Here is a 19,543-nt window from a genome sequence, read left to right on the forward strand (position 1 = left end):
TTACAGACAGTTGTGAGCTGCCATGTGGGTGCTGGGAATTAAACCCGGGTCCTCCGGAAGAACAATCAGTCCTCCCAACCGCTAGGCCATCTCTCCAGACCCCCCCAGATTTCCAATTGTAAAGCAAAGACACATGGGTTCATTTTAGAGAAATCAACTTTATTTGGAGGGATAGCATCTCTCATGTAAAATAAATCCCCATCCAGATCTGTTCTGGATACCTTTATGAATGGCCCAGGGAGGCAGGTATGTCCCAGACCTGAGGATGGGTTGGGGATTTCTGCCTCACAGAGAAGGGCCTTTCCTTCCACTCCTGGGGACGCATGAGCAGAAACTGGAAGTGTAGAATGGGGGGCTCAGTTTGTGGGTACAGCCAAAGACTAGCACTCCTTCCAGCCTCACGAAGACCCCTTGGACATCTGTCTTAACATGTCAAAGGCTGGAAATGAGGTAGTCCTCAGCCAGGGTCAGAGGTCAGGAGCCAGGCACTAGCCAGGGTCGGAGGTCAGAGGTCAGGAGGTTGGAGGCTGTTCTCTGGGGTCAAGGGAAAAACGCTGGGAGGTCTCCTCGGGCTCAGAGGGCAGGGGCTGTGGGGACTGGCCTCTGGAGTCAGAGGTTGGGGTTGAGCTATTCTGGGCCCACATCCCTCCCCAGGTCCTCAGGCCCTCTGAGTACAGTTCCAGGTTCCGCTCTTTCCACTGGCGGAACTTTGCTCCCGTGAGCTCAGGGTCACCCAGCACTTCTTCCAGGGCCTGCAGTTCCTGCAGCTTTGCCTGAGGTGAAGAGTAAAAGGGCAAAGAGCCACGGTCACCCAAGGAGGGACAGAACCCAGAACTAACTTTAAATCCTGTACCCACTACCAGGATACCCTGGTCCAAGAGTCCCTGGTCCACGGAACCTTCTAGAACTTGGCTGAGAACACAGTTGAGCCTAAAGTGCCCAGAAAAAGCCTTCAGCCTACAGTCTCACAGCTGGGAAGAGCCTTGTCCTTGCCCATGCCCTTGCTCATGCCCATGCCCAGGGCTCCCAGCTCACCTTGAGTGTACTCTGTAGAGCCCGGACACGGTGCACTCGCTCATTGAGATGAGGGTCACGGTTGCGCCGCATGAAAGAGCTCCGCCACTGTTCATGGGTCAGGGGCTGTGGCTGGCCCAGGAGGGACACTCCGCCCTGCCTCAGCCCCCGTACCATTCCTTCCAGCGCTCTGTCACTGCTGTCTGTGGGAGCAGGACGAGGGATGCGAGAGCACATGTGAGAATGTTATCCCCGAAACCTAGGTCCCTCCCCCGCCCCCTCCGCCCTCCCCTCCCCCCAGGCCAGCACCTGCTGAAGATCCAAAGGAGGTCCTGGGACTCGGCAAGGGTGACGCTGTGGGTGATGTGTCACTCCACGCTTGAGCTGGGCTGGGCTGTGAGGAGGCGGAAAGGGAGGAGGATTAGCTCCATGTCCCACGTCCTGCTCTCTGGCTCCCAACCTCTCTACTCACTGAAGCTGAGCGGGATCCAGCCTCCTCGTCAGGGTCTTCGGCTTCTGTCTCGCTGTAGCAATCTAGCGTGGGGAGTTGGAGAACGACAGAGTGGGTTAGGGGAGACTCCAGAGCAGGCCCGGGGGGGTTTGAGTTCCAGCAGCCGGCCTGGCCGGGGAAAGACAGGAAGTCCACGGTGCCTGGCCTCCTCCTACTGTCACAGACTCACCTTCCCGTCTGGCGGAGGGGGCCCGGCCTGGAGTCTGGTACTTGGAAATGCAGGTAATGAGATGACGTACCCACCTGTTGGGGAGCACACGGGTCACGGGGTTTCCATTTGCTGTGGCCCCCCCTTATGTCTGAGCTTTTCACTCTGCACCTACATCTTTCTTTGTTTGTTTTTTGAGACATGGTTTCTCTGTGTAGCCTTAGCTGTCCTGGACTTGCTTTGTAGACCAGGCTGGCCTCGAACTCACAGCGATCCGCCTGCCTCTGCCTCCCCTGAACTTTTTGTATAATCATGGAGCCTGAGTGACCTATACTAAGCTACACCCTTCGCTCTCTCACCTATTTTCTTGAGACAGTGTCGTACTATATTGCTCTGGTCGGCCTGAAACTCGGCATGAAGCCCAGACTGGCCTCATACTTACACTCTTCCTGCCTCAGCCTCCTCAGAGGTGGAATTAGAGAAGTGAACCACTATGTTCAAGATCCACAGCTTTGACCCTCAAAGAGCAGCTGAGGCAGGGATGCTTCGCTGCCCATTTTGCGGATGACAACACTGAGGCTTTCCAAGAGGGAAGGGGAGGTGGGGGGTGGGGGGAGAAGGCCAGTCTCCGGAGCAGAGCACTTAAGCTCTTGGTGGCTGGGGACTGTGTGGGACTAAGGATGAGGAAGTGGCACTCACATGCTCAGATCAGACAGGGTCTCAGCAGCAAAAACGAACGGCTTGTACACGTCATGGGTCAGCTGGAACACACTGTTGGGGAACAGGGAGGAGTCACAGCCTCCTCTGGGCATATGTCCATCCAGAACTCAAGGAGAGGCTGCCGCATGTCCACCCCGCCCTGTCCCTCTTCCCCTTTTCTCCCCATCCCGCCCCGTTCCAAGACTTAACTATTTCTTTTTCTGGTCATGTCCGCTCTCCAGACTGTAGTTGGAGATGTTGATAAGCCCTTCAGCTTTTTCATCCTGGGGGGAATCACAGCACAAGGGTCAGCACAGGGCCACACCTAGCTCCCTAGTTACCCCCTCAGGGCTTCTGGAGCTCAGGGCAAAAGATGCGGCTAAGGAGAGCAAAGGCATCCAGAAAAACAGCCAGAGGGGAGGAGCCTGCGCAGGCCTACCCTCAAGCTTCTTTCTCGAAAAGCCTCCTCCCTTCCTGGTTTTCTTTGTATGTTTCATCTGACAAACATCCAAATGGCTTTCCAAAGAAGCTTCTAGACTCCTTGGACTAGATCAGACTCCCACACATCGACTGGGGGTTCCTTCATCCTGGCACATGGCCCATTGTTCTTAAGGGTGCATTCTGCCCTTCCTTTCCCCCACGGGCCTCTAAGTTACAGAGGGGAAGGGACTATCTAACTCTTTCCTGTGCTCCCAGTGCTCTAGTTCAGAGCTGGGGCCAGTAGCACCTGAATGCCTCGTGCATGAATGAATGAATGAATGAATGAATGAACGAACGAACAAGTGGCCCATCACTAGGATGCATGGGTGACGATGGAGAGAAAGGAGAGGTAGGGAGAATAAAAGTGACTTTTACTACAATTAAAATGTTTTGCAGCCAGGCGTGGTGGCGCACACCTTTAATCCCAGCACGCAAGAGGCAGAGGCAGGTGGATTGCTGAGAGTTCGAGGCCAGCCTGATCTACAAAGCGAGTCCAGGACAGCCAAGGCTACACAAAGAGAGCCTGTCTCAGAAAAAAAAAAGTTTTGCATTTATTTATTTATTTATTTAGTGTGTGTGTGTGTGTGTGTGTATGCGTGCACTTGCGTGCGCAGGCATTCCCGTGTATACCACAAGGCACATGGAGGTAGAGGACTTGTTAGACCATGGGGGTTACCGGCTATCATGCTCAGGTCATCCGGCTCGGTGACAGGCACCTTTACCCACGAAGTCATCTTTCTCACTGGCTTTTTTATTTTGAGACAGGAGTCTCATGATACAGTTTGAGCTGGCCTAAAACTTGCTACATAGCCCAGCCAATTCATGCCTGTGTGCCATATGCATGCCCAGTGCCCACACAAGTCAGAAGAGGGCATCTGATCCCCCGGAACCGAAGTCACACTCGTCAGCTACCATGTGGGTGCTGGGAACCAAACATCAGTCCTCTGCCAGAGTTACAAGGGGTCTTTACCTGCTGAGCCATCTTTCCAGTCCCCCTATAACCTCCTTTTACACATATAGAAACTCATTTCTCTACCAATGCTGCCCTCACTTTACAAATGAGAATATTAAATATATATGTGTAAAAATTAAAACGTGTTTAATTAATAAAAAGAAAAAAAACCCAAATGAGAATATTGAGTCCTGGGAAAGTATGCCCCTCCCGCTGTGTAGTACAGACAATAATGACGGTCCTCAGGTTTACTTGTTACCTATGTAAGTGTGTATGGGGTCTCACCTGGGGTTGGCGGTACCAGTACAGGGTGTGTCCCTTGAGCACAAACCAGCAGCGGCGCCAGCGTGGGCCCATAAAGCCACCGGGTACCTTCCGCAGCAGAAGCCATCCATCACAGTCCGGCAGTCCCAGCTCTCGGCAGGACACCCGCCGGCGGCTCAGCCTCGTGGCCACACCTGCCCCAGCACAGCCAAAAGGATTGGTGAGGGGCCAGCCGGCGAGCATCCTTTCCTAAGTCTACTTGCCCCCACGGGAATCCCCTGTAGACCTGAACTCATACTCTGGGGTTCACAGTGTTACACATGTCATCAGGCAGAGTGACTTTAACTGGAGAAGTTGGACATACAGCTTGGGCACAGCTGTGGGATACACACACACACACACACACACACACACACACACACACACACACACGGGGGTGGGGGTTGGAGAGAGAGAGAGAGAGAACTGACCACTGGAGGGTGTTTTCTCACAGTCTCAGAGCTAACAAGAGGGCCTAGACTAGAAGCAAGGGTCCATGTTTCCAGGAAAGGCTGTTGTGTACAAAGCGTGTGTGTGTGTGTGTGTGTGTGTGTGTGTGTGTGTGTGTGTGTGTGTGTGTGTGGTGTGAGGGTCCTGCCCATCCCTGTTAAAGATTTCTGAGACCCTACCTGGTCAGGGGCTCTCATACCTTTTGATTTCTTCCGACCAAGGACAGGACTCTGAAAAGACCATGAAGAGCTTAGGGAAGGGTCTGGATCCAGCGCCCCTGCCCTCTCTTGCTAAGTGCTGGAGTTTACCTGATCAGGGTGCCCTGAAGACTCCAGAGGCTCTGCTGTTTCTTCTGGAAGTGTCCCCGGGGCACCGGGGGAAGTGGGCAGGGGCTTAGCGTCAAGGGAGGTAGAGTCTGTCAGGCACGGAAGAGAAAGAGGGTAAATCCATGAGCCTGGGCTTTGCATTCAGTGGCCTCCCCCAGGGCATGAGCCATCTGCTGAGGCTGTGAAGCTACCTGTCCAGGTAGGGCTGGCTCTAGGGCTTCCTTCTGCAGCCGGGTTGAAGGCAAAAAGACCTTCAGATGGAACTCTGTGGAGAACAAGTGGGCATGAGATGAGCCTGTGGTCCCTGTTTTGAGACATACCCCAGGGTAGAGCTTGTTACCTGGGAGACAGTGGGTTCAGAGGCAGTGACTGGCTTAACAGGTGAGTGGAGTTCAGGGGTGTCTGGGAAAACAAAACAAAAACAAAGTGATAGAGCTGACCACGGGAGTCTGAAGATGGCGGCGGGGGTGGGGGGCAGAGTAAGGGGGTGTGGAGGGGCGGGGGCAGGTACCTGAGAAGGGGTCTCTGGCACAGGAATCTTCTTCAGCACCAAGCTGACCCTTGCTGGTTCCCTCAGCAGCTCCCTCAGCACGTTCTTGTGGGGCCAGGCCACCTGCGCAACAGGGATACTGAGTGAGAGGTTCCCAAGCAGCCCAGCAACTCTCAGAGCTCCCTACCAGGCCTCACTTCATGGCACCTTCAGGGAGCCCCCAGGAACCCCTTTAACTGAGCTCTGCGGAAGGTCAGGCTAGCGCCCAAGTGAGATCCCATCCACCAGCAGTCATCCTGAGACCTTCCTGTGGTAGCCCATGGCACGCAGGGCAGCTCCCACAGCCCTGGTCTTCACGAGAGACGAAACCCTCAGGTGACTTCCCCCGAACCACAAGCCTCCTCAGCTCCTCATCTCCACCTCGCCCCCCCCCCCTCCCCGTCACTCACCACCACCTGCTCATTGATCTGAACGATCTCATCTCCTGGCAGGATCTGGGAGCCGGTGGTAGCCTGGTGTGAGGAATGGGGCCCAGAAAATGAGGCTTTCCTGGGGCCCAAGAAGGCCTCTAGGGGCCGGGCGGTGGTGGCGCACGCCTTTAATCCCAGCACTTGGGAGGCCGAGGCAGGCGGATCACTGTGAGTTCAAGGTCAGCCTGGTCTATAAAGCGAGTTCCAGGACAGCCAAGGCTACACAGAGAAACCCTGTCTTGAAACCACCCCCACCAAAAAAAAGTCCTCCAGGGTAGATGGGGGGGGGGAGCAGGGGGGGCAGGGGGCAGGAGTATCGGGACTCTTACCTGGACACCTACTCGGGACACGAAGTGCAGGCAGTTGCTGGCAGTGTGGATTTCCAGACTCTGTTGAGAAAGAGACTCAGTCAAGTGAAGCTTCAGCCGAGTCAGTGGGCAGGACCTCACACTGAGCACCAGGACTCTAGAGTGAGCAGAACAGCAACAGAGCCCCACGATGTCACTGTCCTAACTGTAACTTTGGGCTTGCTGCCCCACACCAATACAGCTAGAGGGGAAACCGTGTCACTGATTTCTGGGGTAACAGACTCTGAGATCTTTCCTGAAGGGACAGCAGGGGGTGACATGGGGTTGTGGGGGGGGACAGGGGGAACAACTCTGATTTTCCCAAACTGGTTGTTTCAAGCATAAGTGTATGCTGCCATCTTTATTCACCTGCCCCCAAGAACCCTGCCAGGCTGGAATGTGCCACCTTGGGCCACACTAAATAGCCCTTCTAGCTTGGGAAAGGTGTTTAGCAAGGGTGAGACCCCGCCCTAGGTAGGTCCTCTGGGCATCCATTTAAACACCTGTGCACAGAGGACATAGAATATAAGATCCGGGGCTCGCTGGGCGTGGTGGCGCACGCCTTTAATCCCAGCACTCGGGAGGCAGAGGCAGGCAGATCGATGTGAGTTCGAAGCCAGCCTGGTCTACAAAGTGAGTCCAAGACAGCCAAGGCTACACAGAGAAACCCTGTCTTGAAAAACAACAACAACAACAACAAAAGATCCTGGGGCTCCTGGGCCATGTTTCAGGGCTCAGACAAGCCTGCCCTGGGGTCTGCAGGAAGAAGCGAGGGGTCAGAACTCACCGAAGGGTCATCCAGCTGTACCTGCTCCAACACGGCCCTCTGGCTGAGCAGCTCCTCAGGGCTGCAGCTCAGGACGTTGCGGCAGATCCCAGCCACGTGGCTGCACTGGGGGACGGGGTGGATGGGTGGGAGATGGCAGGTTATCTGGTTGAGTCTGATTCCACACCGGATGCCTGCCCATGCCCCCCAAACCCCACCAGAGACTCACAATCCTCAAGATGTTGCTTTCCTTCTCAGCCTCTGGGCAGTCCTGGAAGCAGAGAAACGTAGGGGGCGGCCTTTAAACGGGACGAGAGCCACCTTCTCCTGAGGACACCGGGTGGGGGTGGGAAGGTCTCCCTGCCAGAACTATTAATGGCCTCGGGGTTTCATCTCCCAGCTTTTTCACTCCTCTGACACCTGACTCAACCATTACCACACACACCACCCCTTCCCGAACGTCACCCGAGCTGCTGCCAGAGGACCCCACCACCCACCCACCCACCCCATGGCCTGTTCCCCGACACTGAGAGGCAGAGCTTCTTCTGTTCTTGCTCACCCTCCCCACCCGTCATCCCCTCCCCCAGCTCTCACACCCAATCCCGGTCTGATTCACAGGTTATAAAAAGCTCTGGGCCCCTTGTCCTCATACCTCCTGCAAGACCTGGCCCAGCTCCCCGCACAGCACGCCAATCTCTTGGCAGGCGGAGAAGTCATTCAGGTGGGAGAAGAGGTACCTGGCAGGGGAAGCACAAGTAAGATACTGGATAGGATTCCTCACCTGAGAATGGAAGACAATTCCTACTGCGGTGGGGTCCGCTCAGCGCGGGACTTATTCGTCCTGAATGTCCGACCGTGCCAGGTCCTGTTGTAGGCACCAGGAAGATGCCACTAAGGGGAGATGTTATTGATGATCTGACTGTTCTGAGTATTACAAAAGAGCGGTAGGAGTGGCACACAGAGAAGGCATCCCTGAGGAAGTGACGTTTGAGGTAGAACATGTAGGACCGACAACTGCCACTCTAGGGGAAGCTCTGTACTCAATAGCTGGTGAGGGACCGGGGAGATTGTTGGTAGAAGATGCTGGCCTCTAAAGCTGATGCCCTGAGTACCGGATTTCCAAGGGATGCTCTGAGCTTTGTACGCACTCCTGTGTGTGACAAATGCACGCACACACATATCAAGCAAGCAAACAAAAACAACTGCTGGTAAAACCACTGAGATGATAAACTCTAGGGTGGACAGGGCGGTGGCGGCGCACGCCATTAATCCCAGCACTCAGGAGGCAGAGGCAGGTGGGTCGCTGGGAGTTCAAGGCCAGCCTGGTCTACAAAGCAAGTCCAGGACAGGCAAGGCTACACAGAGAAACCCTGTCTGGAAAAACAAAAAACAAAAACAAAAAACAAACAAACAAAAACTCTAGGGCGGGCCTGGGAGGCAAGGTGGCCTAGTGTCCCTGCACAGAGAGACTCTTTGATCTACTCTGACATATCAGATCGAGAGCCAAGTACTGTTTTTCTGTCCCAAGCCCTGAGGGAGACCAAGGACAAGAGGAGCCACTAGTTACCCATCTCTAGTACCTGTTGAGCCAGGAGAGAAGCGCATGGGCCTCCCGCACCAGCTCTACGGCAGCACTGAGGACATCAGCAGGGGTCTCCACACAGTCTCTCAGGCGGCCTTGGACCAAACCCTGGAAGGCCTGGGTCCTTTCTAGCAGCCCCTGAGTCAGGCTCTGCAGGTTCTCTGTCTGGAGCTTGGAGCCCTGCATCAGAAAGGCTCGCATTACCACATTACTGCCCCCACCTCCAGCAGCCAGCCCACATGGGCAAACCCCTAGCCTGGTGGATGCTCGTGCCAGTGCAGGCAGTGATACACTCACCAGGGCCTGGAGCTGTTCCACGCCATGTAGAATGAGCTCCTGGTGGCCCAAAGGCCACACGGTCAGAGCCTCGAGGCTTTGGGGACACAGCTGCAGTAGGTACTTTCCAGGCAGCTCCCAGTCCTCAAAGGGATAGTCCTGCAGGGCATCATCAAGGCCTGGAGCCAAAAGGGGGTCAGCGTGGGGAAACAGGTAGCGTCACCATGCTGCGTGTTTATTACATCAGAGCCCTCCTTCCTGTCTCTTAATGACACCTCTGAGACCCAGGCTGGGTTCTGCAATCTCCCAGCTGATGCCATCGAGTTAAAAACCATCTACAGCAGCGTCTCCAACCCAGTAGTAACACTAGCAATCTACCAAAGTCATGCTCAAATACCTTGAATACAGTTACCATAAAACACAACAAACAGGGGCTGGAGAGATGGCTCAGCGGTTTAAGAGCACTGGCTGCTCTTCCAGAGGACCCAGGTTCAATTCCCAGCACCCACATGGCAGCTCACATCTGTCTACAACTCCAATTCCAAGGGATCCGACACCCTCACACACACATATATACAGACAAAACACTGATGCACATAAAATAAATAAACAAATCTTTTTTTTTTTTAAAGAAAAAAAAAGAGAAAAACAAAAAAGAGGTTATGGCGATGCTTTTGAGGTTAAGAACCACATGAACTGCTTTTACGGCGAACCCAAGCTTGATTTCCCAGCATCCACAGCGCAAGCACCTGGAATCAGAAACACCCGAGAGGGAGCTAACACTTAAGATATAGAATAGTTCTGTGCTTCAATTTCTCTTTTTCTTTTTCTTTTTTTCCGAGACAGGGTCTCTCTGTGTAGCCTTGACTGTCCTGGACTCGCTTTGTAGACTAGGCTGGCCTCGAACTCACAGAGATCCACCTGCCTCTGCCTCCCAAGTGCTGGGATTAAAGGCGTGCGCCACCACTTCCCGGCTTCAATTTCTTCACTTATAAAACAGGAACAGGGCAGTAGAGATGTCTCAGTGCCTAAGAGCACTTACGACCCACATGGAAGCTCCCGCCAGCCATGAGCACACTCAGGGTGCACATACATACACACAGACAACACATGCACACAAAATAAATAAAAATTTAAAAATAAGTACAATGGCAACAGTAAAAGCACCACATGTGTTAGTTGATTGATGTGTGCCAAACACTTGGTAGTCAGGCAGTAGCAGCCATCACATTGTCGGCAGGCCGTCTACCATGACCTTACTCTGTGTGAGGCAATGTTTTGAGAATTTTACCCAGTCAGGTGTGGTGGTGCATGCCTTTAACCCCAAACTTGGAATGCAGAGACAGGGGAAATCCCTAAATTTACAACCAGGGCTACACATAGAAACCCTGTCTCAAAAACCAAAACCAAACCGACAAAAAACTTTGGCCTTTTTTTCCCCCGTTTTTTTATTTGTTTGTTTGTTTTTGTTTTAAGATAGGGTCTCTCTGTGTAGCCTTGGTTGGTCTGGACTCACTTGTAGACCAGGCTGGCCTTGAACTCACAGTGGTACGCCTGCCTCTGCCTCCTGAGTGCTGGGATTACGGCTCCATTTGGCACATTTGATCTTCACGTTTCGAGAAGGCCGGGCGGGCACAACCATCCCTGACACACAATTGGGTAAACTAATGGAGAGATGTAGTGGCTCGCTAACACTGTGGAAGAAAGGCTCTCATGCCAGGCCAGACTCTGTCGCTGGGGAATGTGTGTAGTCGTTAGGTGTTCCTCACTCCTGTGACATTAAGAGTGCTGGGTTAAGAGCTCATGAGGCCGGGGTTATCTGGACAATTTCATTCCCATGTTGCATGTGCTGGTCTGCTCTCCTCCTTCCCAGAGGACACCGACATTGGAGCTACACATGCTTGTCACACCACCAGGGTCTTTTTTTTTTGTTTTTGTTTTTCGAGACAGGGTTTCTCTGTGTAGCCTTGGCCATCCTGGACTCACTTTGTAGACCAGGCTGGCCTCGAACTCACAGCGATCCGCCTGCCTCTGCCTCCCGAGTCCTGGGATTAAAGGCGTGCGCCACCACCGCCCGGCTACACCACCAGGGTCTTATTTTGTCCATTTCATGAACAGAGAAAATAAGAGCTGTGGTCTCCGACCTGGTGAGTGGTAGTGCTGGCCTGGGCCCCAGTCTGGAAGTCGTCTGACTGGCTCTCCTGGGGGGCTCACACTGAAAAGGCAACCTTGGTGACTGGCCTCCCCACTCCCCGCCGCGGCCACAGAATGCTCTCACTTCTCTGAGTCTGACTGTGTTTGTCTCTCTCGGGTCAGTCACCTGGGGAGTGATCTTCACTCGGATGGAAACCCCAGGGTGGGGCTGTGTCACCCTTTGAGAATGGCTGGGATTTCTGTTTTTCTCTCTCTGCCAACCTCAGGCTGGGAAAATGACACCAGGGCCGGCCCTGTTCCAAGACTGAACAAATCACTTCCTGGCTCTCTGCATGTTTCTACATCTGAAAAATGGGCTTAATAGCAGCTCATAGGGCCCTGGGGCACGGGGAAGATGCGGGAGATAAAGGGGGCGTGGGCCATGAGGGCCACCCAGCTTTGCATATTACCGCGCCTGTCTGTCGCCACCCTGGCGGGAGCTTCAACACACAAAAGTACGGGGAAGACCCCCCCCCCTGCCTGTGTCTTAGGTCCTCCAGTGTCGCCCGGCCTATCTCTGCCCGCACAGGGGACCCTGGTAGGCTGGCTGGGACGAGGGCAGACGCTCTATAAATACCTGTTGACTAATAGACTCGGCAGGTTCTTTCTCCTTTTCCCCTCCCTACTTTAAACCCGAGTGACACCGCACTAATCCCCTCTTGCCCACCTCTTGCCCCCCCCCCCCCCCACCAGATCACCAACCTCTCAGCCAGGCTGCCACCTTCCCGGGGGTCCAGGCCTCCACGGGCTCCATGCTGAGCTCCGCCCGCCAACGTCCAGCCCCTGCAGGAATTTCCGCTCCGGGACAGATCCCGGAGCCCGCCGCCCGCCGGGCTGGGCCAGGGCGGGGCCACCGCATACCTGGGCCCACGTGGCTTCCCAGGTGAGGCCCTGGGCCTGCCATTGGCCCACCGCTTGTCTTCCTCCTGCCCTGCCCCTCTTGGCATCCTAGGGACTTTGGCAGCTAGGCAGTCGGACTCAAGGGCTGACGCCACGGGGTGTGACTCTGGCAGTCCGGAAACTGGCACGAGATGCTGCTCAAAACTAGCCTCACCGGGAGGATCCCCGTCTGTTTGACGTTTTCCTGGTCTAGGTAGTGAGTTCCAGGCTATAACCCAGGGCTGTGTAGGGAGACTTTGTCTCAAACAACCAAACAAAAGCCAACCAACCAACCAACCAAACAAACAAAAAACTGGCCCCATATCCCAGCCTGGTACCCTGACCTCTCAGCACCTAAAAAAATAAAATAAATAAATAAAATAGAGTTCCTGTTGACTGACTGACACAGAAACAAAGCCCGTGACTAGCCCTAACCCAGCTTGTTAGTGGCAGTTGTCCCACAGACAGCTGCCGTAACTCCCAGTTCAAGGTATAACAGTCCTTGCTTCGTGGGACCTTTGTGAGTATCTGAGCAAATGGCTTTAAATGTTTGGAACACCAGCTCATGGTCACTCCTGCTTGTAATCTCTGGATTCCGTTGACTGAGGCAGGTGGATTACTCCCAGTTCAAGGAGAACCTGGACTACAGAGTGAGCCCATTCCAAACACAAAAATGAAAACAGCAGACACTAAAACTTAAGTAGAACCTTCAGGGTGGGACTCTGCCCCCCTATTTTATTTTGAACCTTTTGACGCTCTGTTGAGATTTAGAGACCTTTTCTCAAAGGAAGGTTTTCATTAATTCAGCTATTACTTATTTTAGGGCACAAACAGCTTTTACTGGTTACAACAGTAAATGGAGAGAGAGCGCACCAACCATTCCCCTGGTTAGCTGCCGCCCAAAAGCACTTTTCTTCTTTTGTGATGATTTTCATTCCGACCTCCATTTCAAAACCAAACAAACAAAAAACAAAACAAAAAAACAGGGACAATTTGCACCACAGAGCCAGCTAGTACAATGTTCTTTTTTTTGTTGTTGTTAATACTTAATTTATTATTTATGCAACATTCTGCCTAGATGTGAGCAAGCCAGCCAGAACAGGGCACCAGATCACATTATAGATGGTTATGAGCCACCATGTAGTTGCTGGGAATTGAACTCAGGACCTTTGGAAGAACAGCCAGTGCCCTTAACCTCTGAGCCATCTCTCCAGCCCACTAGAACAATATTCTTAAAAGACGCTGAAGAGACCAGGTGGTGGTGGCTCACACCTTTATTCCCAGCACTCTGGAGGCAGAGGCAGGTGGATCACTGTGAGTTCGAGGCCAGCCTGGTCTACAAAGTGAGTCCAGGACAGTCAAGGCTAAACAGAGACCCTGTCTTGAAAAACAAAAAGATGCTGAAAAAGTACCCAGCAGTTAAGAACAGGCAGAGACCCTGGTTCAATTCCTGGGACCCCACGTTGACTCACAACCACCTGTGACTCCAGTTCCTGGTGCTCTGACGCCCTCTTCTAGATTCCTCAGGAACTGCACAAACATGGTACATAAACATATATGCAGGCAAACACTCATACACACAAAATCTTTTTTTTTTTTTTTTTTTTTTTTTTTTGGTTTTTCGAGACAGGGTCTCTCTGTGTAGCCTTGGCTGTCCTAGACTCAATTTGTAGACCAGGCTGGCCTCAAACTCACAGCGATCCACCAGCCTCTGCCTCCCGAGTGCTGGGATTAAAGACGTGCGCCACCACGCTCGGCCCACAAAATCGTTTTTAAAAAGGACAAAACGGGGCTGGAGAGATGGCTCAGCAGTTAAGAGCACTGTCTGCTCTTCCAGAGGTCATGAGTTCAATTCCCAGCAGCCACATGGTGGGTCACAACCATCTATAATGTGATCTGGTGCCCTCTTCTGTCATGCAGGGGTACATGCAGGCAAAACACTGTAAACTTAATAAACAAATAAATCTTAAAAAAAAAAAAAAAAGGACAAAACTATGCCTAAAATTATAATTTAAAAATACAAAGCTGCAGCCAAGCATGGTAGTAGACATCTCTAATACCAGCACTGGGGAGGCAGAGGTAGGCAGATTGTGAGTTCATGGTCAGCCTGGTCTACATTTTGAGTTCCACAACAGCCAGGACTATGTAAAAACCCATTAATTGACCCCGATAAAAGTTTTAATGTAGTTATATAATATGTATTCTTATTTGCTCATTTACTTTTAAAGAATGTTGGTCAGAGGCTGGGCGGTGGTGGCGCACGTCTTTAATCCCAGCACTTGGGAGGCAGAGGCAGGTGGATCGCTGTGAGTTCGAGGCCAGCCTGGTCTACAAAGTGAGTGTAGGACAGCCAAGGCTACACAGAGAGACCCTGTCTCGAAAAGCCAAAAACAAAAAACAAAAAACAAAAAAACAACAAACCAAGGATGGAGAGATGGCTCAGATGTTAAGAGCACTGCCTGCTCTTCCAGAGGTCCTGAGTTCAATTCCCAGCAACCACATGGTGGCTCACAACCATCTATAATGTGATCTGATGCTCTATTCTGGTATGCATTAATATGTATATGTATTAATAAATAAATCTTTAAAAAAAAAAAGAAAAATTAAAGTTGAGTTGGACGTGGTGGTGCACGCCTGTAATCCAACCCCTCAGGAGGCAGAGGCAGGCGGATCGCTGAGTTCCAAGCCAGCCTGTTCTACAAATCGATTTCAAGTCCAGGACAGCCAAGGCTACAGAGAGAAACCCTATCGCAAGAAATCAAAAGTAAATAAATAAATAAAGTTAAATCTTGCTTTTTAGTGGCATTAGGACATCTATCCCCAAGCCTAACAACCTGACTTCAATCTCTAGGGCCCAGATGGAGAACTGATTCCTACATATGGTCCTGTGACAGCTACACACATACACCACAGCGTTCATGCACTTCAATAATTTTAGTGTAATAACATATTTTTTCCCAAAGAACACTAGCCAGCCAGTTATGCACTTTTTTTGTTTTTTTTTTTTTTTGAGACAGGGTTTTCCTATTTAGCCTTGGCTGTCCTAGACTCACTTTTGTAGACCAGGCTGGCCTGGAAATTACAGAGATCTGCCTGCCTCTGCCTCCCCAGTGTTGGGATTAAAGGTGTGTGCCACCATGTCCAGCAGTTGTGCACCTTTAATCCCAGCACTCGGGAGGCAGAGGCAGGTGAATCTCTGTGAATTTGAGGCCAGCATGGTATACAGAGTGAATTCTAGGACAGCCAGGAGTACACGGAGCACTGTCTCAAAATATGAACATTCAGCGAGATGTGTGGTCCAGCTTAGGACTTAATACTTTCTGTGGTGCTGGGAACTGAATTTTGGGCCCTACATGCTGGGTGCACGCAACAGGATCTCCAGCCCTCCTCTCACAGACTGACCAGCAGACAACCAAAGCCAAGGAATGCAGAACCCTAATGGAGAAGTCTGGGTCACCAGAGTAAGAAGAGAGTGGTGTTTTGTTTTTTGTTTTTTGAGACAGGGCTTATTATGCATAGTGTTTTGCCTGCAAGTGTGCCTGCCGGCCAGAAGAGGGCACCAGGTCTCATTATAGATGGTGGTGAGCCACCATGTGGCTGCTGGGAATTGAACTCAGGATCTCTAGAAGAGCAGTCAGTGCTCTTAACCTCTGAGCCATCTCTCCAGCCCCTGAGTGCTGCGAGTAAAAGGCCTTTTCAGAGTCTTACGGATCCAGATGGCCAGGACTTCCCTTTGACCTTCACTTTCTGATCCTTCTACTGAGAGCTGGTGTTAGAGACATAAGACACTACCAATGGCTTATGGGGTGCTGGCGACGGAAGCCTAGGGCTTCGAGCATGCTGTTTCATCCTGTACTCACGTCTGCGTTCTTTTCGTTTGTTTGAGGCAGGATTTCATTTCATAGCTCTGATTGTTCTGGAAATCACTATGTAGACCAGGCTGGCCTTGAACTTGTGATTAAAGAAGTTGCCACAATGCCTAGCCACCTCTGTATTCAGGCTTTTTGTTTCTGGGATAAAGTCCCTTTGGCCTCCAATTCAGAGGTCCTTCTGCCACTGCCTCCAGAGGGCTGGGATGACAGACATGTACCACCATGCCCAGCTAACACTTTTTTTTTTTTTAAACCTAGTTTTCTTTTCTCCTTTTTTGAGGTGCGGGGGATCTATTCCAGAGCCTGCGAATGCCAGGCAGGCACTCAATCACAGCAGTACAGCCCTCTCATTTTTTTTTTTTTAATTACTTTTATCTTATGTGCATTGGTGCTTTGCCTGTATGTATGTCTGTGTGAGGGTGTTGGATCCCCTGGAACTGGAGTCACAGACAACTGTGAACCGTCATGTGGGCGCTGGGAATTGAATCTGGGTCCTCTGGAAAAGCAGCCAGTGCTCTCAATCGACGAACCACTCTCCAGCCCCAGCCCTCTCATCCTTTACACAGACATTCTGTTTTGTTTTGTTCTGTTTTTGTTTTGTTTTTTGTTTTTTGTAGACAGGGTTTCTCTGGTGTACCCTTGGCTGTCCCTGTCTCGATTTGTAGACCAGGCTGTCCTTGAACTCCCAGTGACCCACCTGCTTCTGCCTCCCAAGTGCTGGGATTAAAGGCGTGCATCACCACACCCAGCTATGCAAATGATTCTGAAAATTGTCCTTTTTCTTTTCTTTTTTTAATTTTCACAAAGAACAAGAAGCTGGTTATGGTCATAGTAGCCCCCACCTTTAATCTTAGCACCTGGAAGGTGAGGCAAACAAAGTCCACCCAACTGTGTAGAAAGATCCTGTCTCAAAAAGAAAAAATAAATAAATAAAAAAGAAGTAACAAAACACATACATACAAATAAATATAATTTAAAAAACTAACAACATATTATAAATAGCTTATTGGCATAAGCAAATCTTTGTTTTGTTTTCTTTTGGGACAGGGTTTCTTTGTAATCTTGGCTGTCCAGGACTTGCTTTGTAGACCAGGCTGGTCTTGAACTCAAGAGATCTGCCTGCCTCCCAAGTGCTGGGGATACAGGTGTGTGCCACCACACCCAGCTGGCATAAACAAATCTTGATTACCTCAAACCCACAAAAGAGAGTAGGTCTTGTGGTAACTACATCTTGAAGAGAAAGATGACGTGTACCCCCCCTCCAAGTTGGTGGAAATTCTACAACCCAAATGGAAAAATGGCTGACAAGTCTCCTGGCCTCTTTTTGCTGAATGCTCGCTCGCTGGCAGCACCCACTTATCTAAGGCAGGGATGGGTGCGGTCCAGACCAAGGCTGAGAAAGCTTTCGAGGTACCTGGTTGATGCCTGGGCTCCCTGGGCACTGCCAGCTAAGGCTTTGCCTACATGCCTGGCCCGGCCTCTCTGGTGAGTGGGGGTGGGGCCGCTACACAGACCTGATGCTGATCTCTCCTGACAGCTGCTCCTAAGGCTGGCAAGGCAGCAGGCAGGGGGAGGGGAGGGGGACCAGATTTAAAGATCCAGCTGCCCCGCCCCTTGCCAGACTTGGGCAGGCCAGCAGAGGTGAGCATCCTATGAGCACACAGTGTTCAGGCAAACAGGTCAGGGACCCCCACGATCCGGTTTCTCCATCTTGAGACCCAGCAACATATAGTCTTCTATTTCTGCTCCCACTCCACAGACCTCCTCCATAGACCGACAGGGAGGCCCTTGCCCTCCACTATGAGATTTCGACGCCTGACTCCCGGCTACTTCCGGGTGCTACAGGTAAGTACACCTAAATACTGGCTTTCAACACCACTGACCTCTCCCTCCCTCTCCCCATGGCTGGGCTGATACCCCCCCAACAGCTAGGCTGTCACGTTCCCTGCTGCCTGACTAGCCGGGACCCAGATGGGCAGTGAGGCGAGAGGGATTGAGGGTGGAATCTCTCCCTGGGGCAGAAATGGCGTCCTTATCTTCTTCACCCCACCGCACCATCGTATCCTAGAAGTCTCAGCGGACCCTTGGTGTGCGCCCCTCTGTGCTCTCCCAGATGCAGGTAGCCGGGGAGCTGAAGGCGGAGCCCCGGAGTCCGCTGGTTGGGATTGTGGCTACGTTGTTGGCTGCCCTCGGGCTGGGTGGATCCTGCTATGCTGTGTGGAAGATGGTGAAACAGCGGCAGCCATCACAGGCCCCACGATGAGCCAGGGAGCCTCTCACCCAGGCTTGGAGGTAGGTGACTCCGGTGTACGTAGGTGACTCCGGAGAGGGCCCTGCAATCTCAGAAACCCACTCGCCCCCACCCCTTGAGGACCAGTTTCTGCCACTGCCAGAAACACAGAATAAACCCAATCCTACTCCCCAATTTTACACTGCACCTGCACTCCAGCCCAGATCCAAAGAAGGTAGCAGGTGGGGGTACAGGTTCCAAAGATAGACCTAGGACGGCATAGACATTCTTGGCCCAGAAACCCCTGCGGGGCTATAAGGCAAGTTAGCATCGCAGGAGGTGCGCCCTCTTCTCCAGGTCCTTTATTTTGGGCAAAACATCCAGAAGAGACTATCTCCCCAAACCCAAAACCCAAAGCACACACTCAGCCTAGCCGCTGAACCACTGTCCGTGGGAAGCATCTCTGCCCTGCATGCTCAGGTCACTCAGGTGGATGTATCCATCTCTGGGATCTCGGTGGACACTTCTGTGGGAACGCCCAGCCGCTGGGGGGGTACATACGAGCCCATGCCCGCCGCCCTCTCAGCCTCTTCCTGACTGTAGGGTTCGACGCTCAGCTGCTTTAACCTGGGGAAAAGAATAAGACATTGAAACCGCCCTGGTGCAAGACCTACCTGCATGGCACCCACCCACCAGCCCTCTACCGACCCTTCGTCATACCTTTTCTTGTGGTCTTTGGATCGGAAGTGAGTCTTTAGGTTGGCGGAATCGATGAAGTACCTCCTGCAGGGATGTAGGGTGAGAGGCAAGAGGGAAGAGGTGAGGCCTCTCAGGTCTGCCTACCTCCCTGGCCCGAGCTCGTTCCCGTGCATCAGATTCTGAGCCCGAGGAGATGAGAGGCGGGCTGACCCGCGGGTCCCAGCCTCAGGCCGCCCCCTGGCTGGACTCACGCGCAGGCCAGACAGCGATGCAGGCCGTCCCCTGGCAGGTCCGGGTCGGGCTCTGCGTCCTCCTTGGGCCGCGCGAGCCCCTGCGGCCGCAGCTCGCGGTGAATCTCATCCAGGTCCGGCCGCCGCTTCTTGGCTTTCATCTGGCGGGCTAAGGAATGTGCTCGGTGCGAGCCGGTCCGGCGGGAGCGACCCATGATCTGGGACCAACGAGAGACCAAGAAACAGAGTAGGGGGAAGACCCACACGTGTAGGCGCTTCCGGGCCGCTAAATGACGTCACGAGAGGTCCGCCCGGGGGCGGGGCAGGATTGGCTGGACCGCCTCTGATGACGTCACGGACGGGTTGGCTGCTTGAGCACCCCCAAGCGGTCGTGGATGATAGTGACTGGGCTCCGGCGGAACAGGAGGGGGGCCTTGGGGGAGCGGCTCCTACTACTCTGCCAACCCCATCATCACTTCCCGGTTTCCACACCTCGGATATAAGTGGTAGGGGATGCTTGAAACGTCTCTGGAAAACACTGATGTTTGTGCCATGAATAAATTATTTCATAAATCAAAATAAGTTTGGAATCATAGATGGGGCACCTAGAGATGCCCCTAGCCTCT

General features: G+C 52.5%; 3 protein-coding genes across 3 annotated transcripts; 1 reads left to right on the top strand and 2 right to left on the bottom strand.

Moving 5' to 3' along the window:
• Positions 1-138: 138 nt before the first annotated feature.
• On the bottom strand, positions 139-11,843 carry CNKSR1 (connector enhancer of kinase suppressor of Ras 1). Its single transcript, XM_084784477.1, has 21 exons — positions 11,710-11,843; positions 8,836-8,993; positions 8,537-8,718; positions 7,609-7,693; positions 7,186-7,227; positions 6,978-7,082; positions 6,173-6,232; positions 5,823-5,885; positions 5,395-5,496; positions 5,224-5,285; positions 5,075-5,148; positions 4,866-4,972; positions 4,757-4,787; positions 4,090-4,262; positions 2,583-2,656; positions 2,373-2,444; positions 1,695-1,768; positions 1,487-1,548; positions 1,324-1,408; positions 1,036-1,217; positions 139-773 (listed from the first exon to the last, which is right to left on the bottom strand). The coding sequence occupies exons 1-21, from the start codon at positions 11,759-11,761 to the stop codon at positions 513-515; spliced, it is 2,106 nt and encodes a 701-aa protein (XP_084640603.1). The 5' UTR covers positions 11,762-11,843; the 3' UTR covers positions 139-512.
• Positions 11,844-13,481: 1,638 nt separating this feature from the next.
• ZNF593OS (ZNF593 opposite strand) lies at positions 13,482-18,185 on the top strand. Its single transcript, XM_084785620.1, has one exon. The coding sequence runs from the start codon at positions 17,872-17,874 to the stop codon at positions 18,019-18,021; it is 150 nt and encodes a 49-aa protein (XP_084641746.1). The 5' UTR covers positions 13,482-17,871; the 3' UTR covers positions 18,022-18,185.
• Positions 18,186-18,328: 143 nt separating this feature from the next.
• Positions 18,329-19,230, bottom strand: ZNF593 (zinc finger protein 593). The gene is made up of 3 exons (XM_084785619.1): positions 18,939-19,230; positions 18,709-18,771; positions 18,329-18,615 (listed from the first exon to the last, which is right to left on the bottom strand). Exons 1-3 carry the CDS (start codon positions 19,130-19,132, stop codon positions 18,474-18,476), a joined length of 399 nt encoding a protein of 132 aa, XP_084641745.1. The 5' UTR covers positions 19,133-19,230; the 3' UTR covers positions 18,329-18,473.
• Between the last annotated feature and the right edge of the window lie 313 nt (positions 19,231-19,543).

The sequence above is a fragment of the Acomys minous genome (genome assembly GCF_964271855.1).
Source record: "Acomys minous genome assembly, chromosome: 6".
Taxonomy (NCBI): domain Eukaryota; kingdom Metazoa; phylum Chordata; class Mammalia; order Rodentia; family Muridae; genus Acomys; species Acomys minous.

Coding starts and splice junctions, on each gene's coding strand:
- CNKSR1 (XM_084784477.1), bottom strand. CDS start 11,761: ATGGAGCCCGTGGAGGCCTGGACCCCCGGGAAGGTGGCAGCCTGGCTG. Junction 7,083..7,185: donor AAAGCAACATCTTGAGGATT/GTGAGTCTCTGG, acceptor CCCGTCCCCCAG/TGCAGCCACGTGGCTGGGAT. Junction 5,149..5,223: donor CTGAACCCACTGTCTCCCAG/GTAACAAGCTCT, acceptor TGTTCTCCACAG/AGTTCCATCTGAAGGTCTTT.
- ZNF593 (XM_084785619.1), bottom strand. CDS start 19,132: ATGGGTCGCTCCCGCCGGACCGGCTCGCACCGAGCACATTCCTTAGCC. Junction 18,772..18,938: donor CATCGCTGTCTGGCCTGCGC/GTGAGTCCAGCC, acceptor ACATCCCTGCAG/GAGGTACTTCATCGATTCCG. Junction 18,616..18,708: donor TCCAAAGACCACAAGAAAAG/GTATGACGAAGG, acceptor TCTTTTCCCCAG/GTTAAAGCAGCTGAGCGTCG.
- ZNF593OS (XM_084785620.1), top strand. CDS start 17,872: ATGCAGGTAGCCGGGGAGCTGAAGGCGGAGCCCCGGAGTCCGCTGGTT.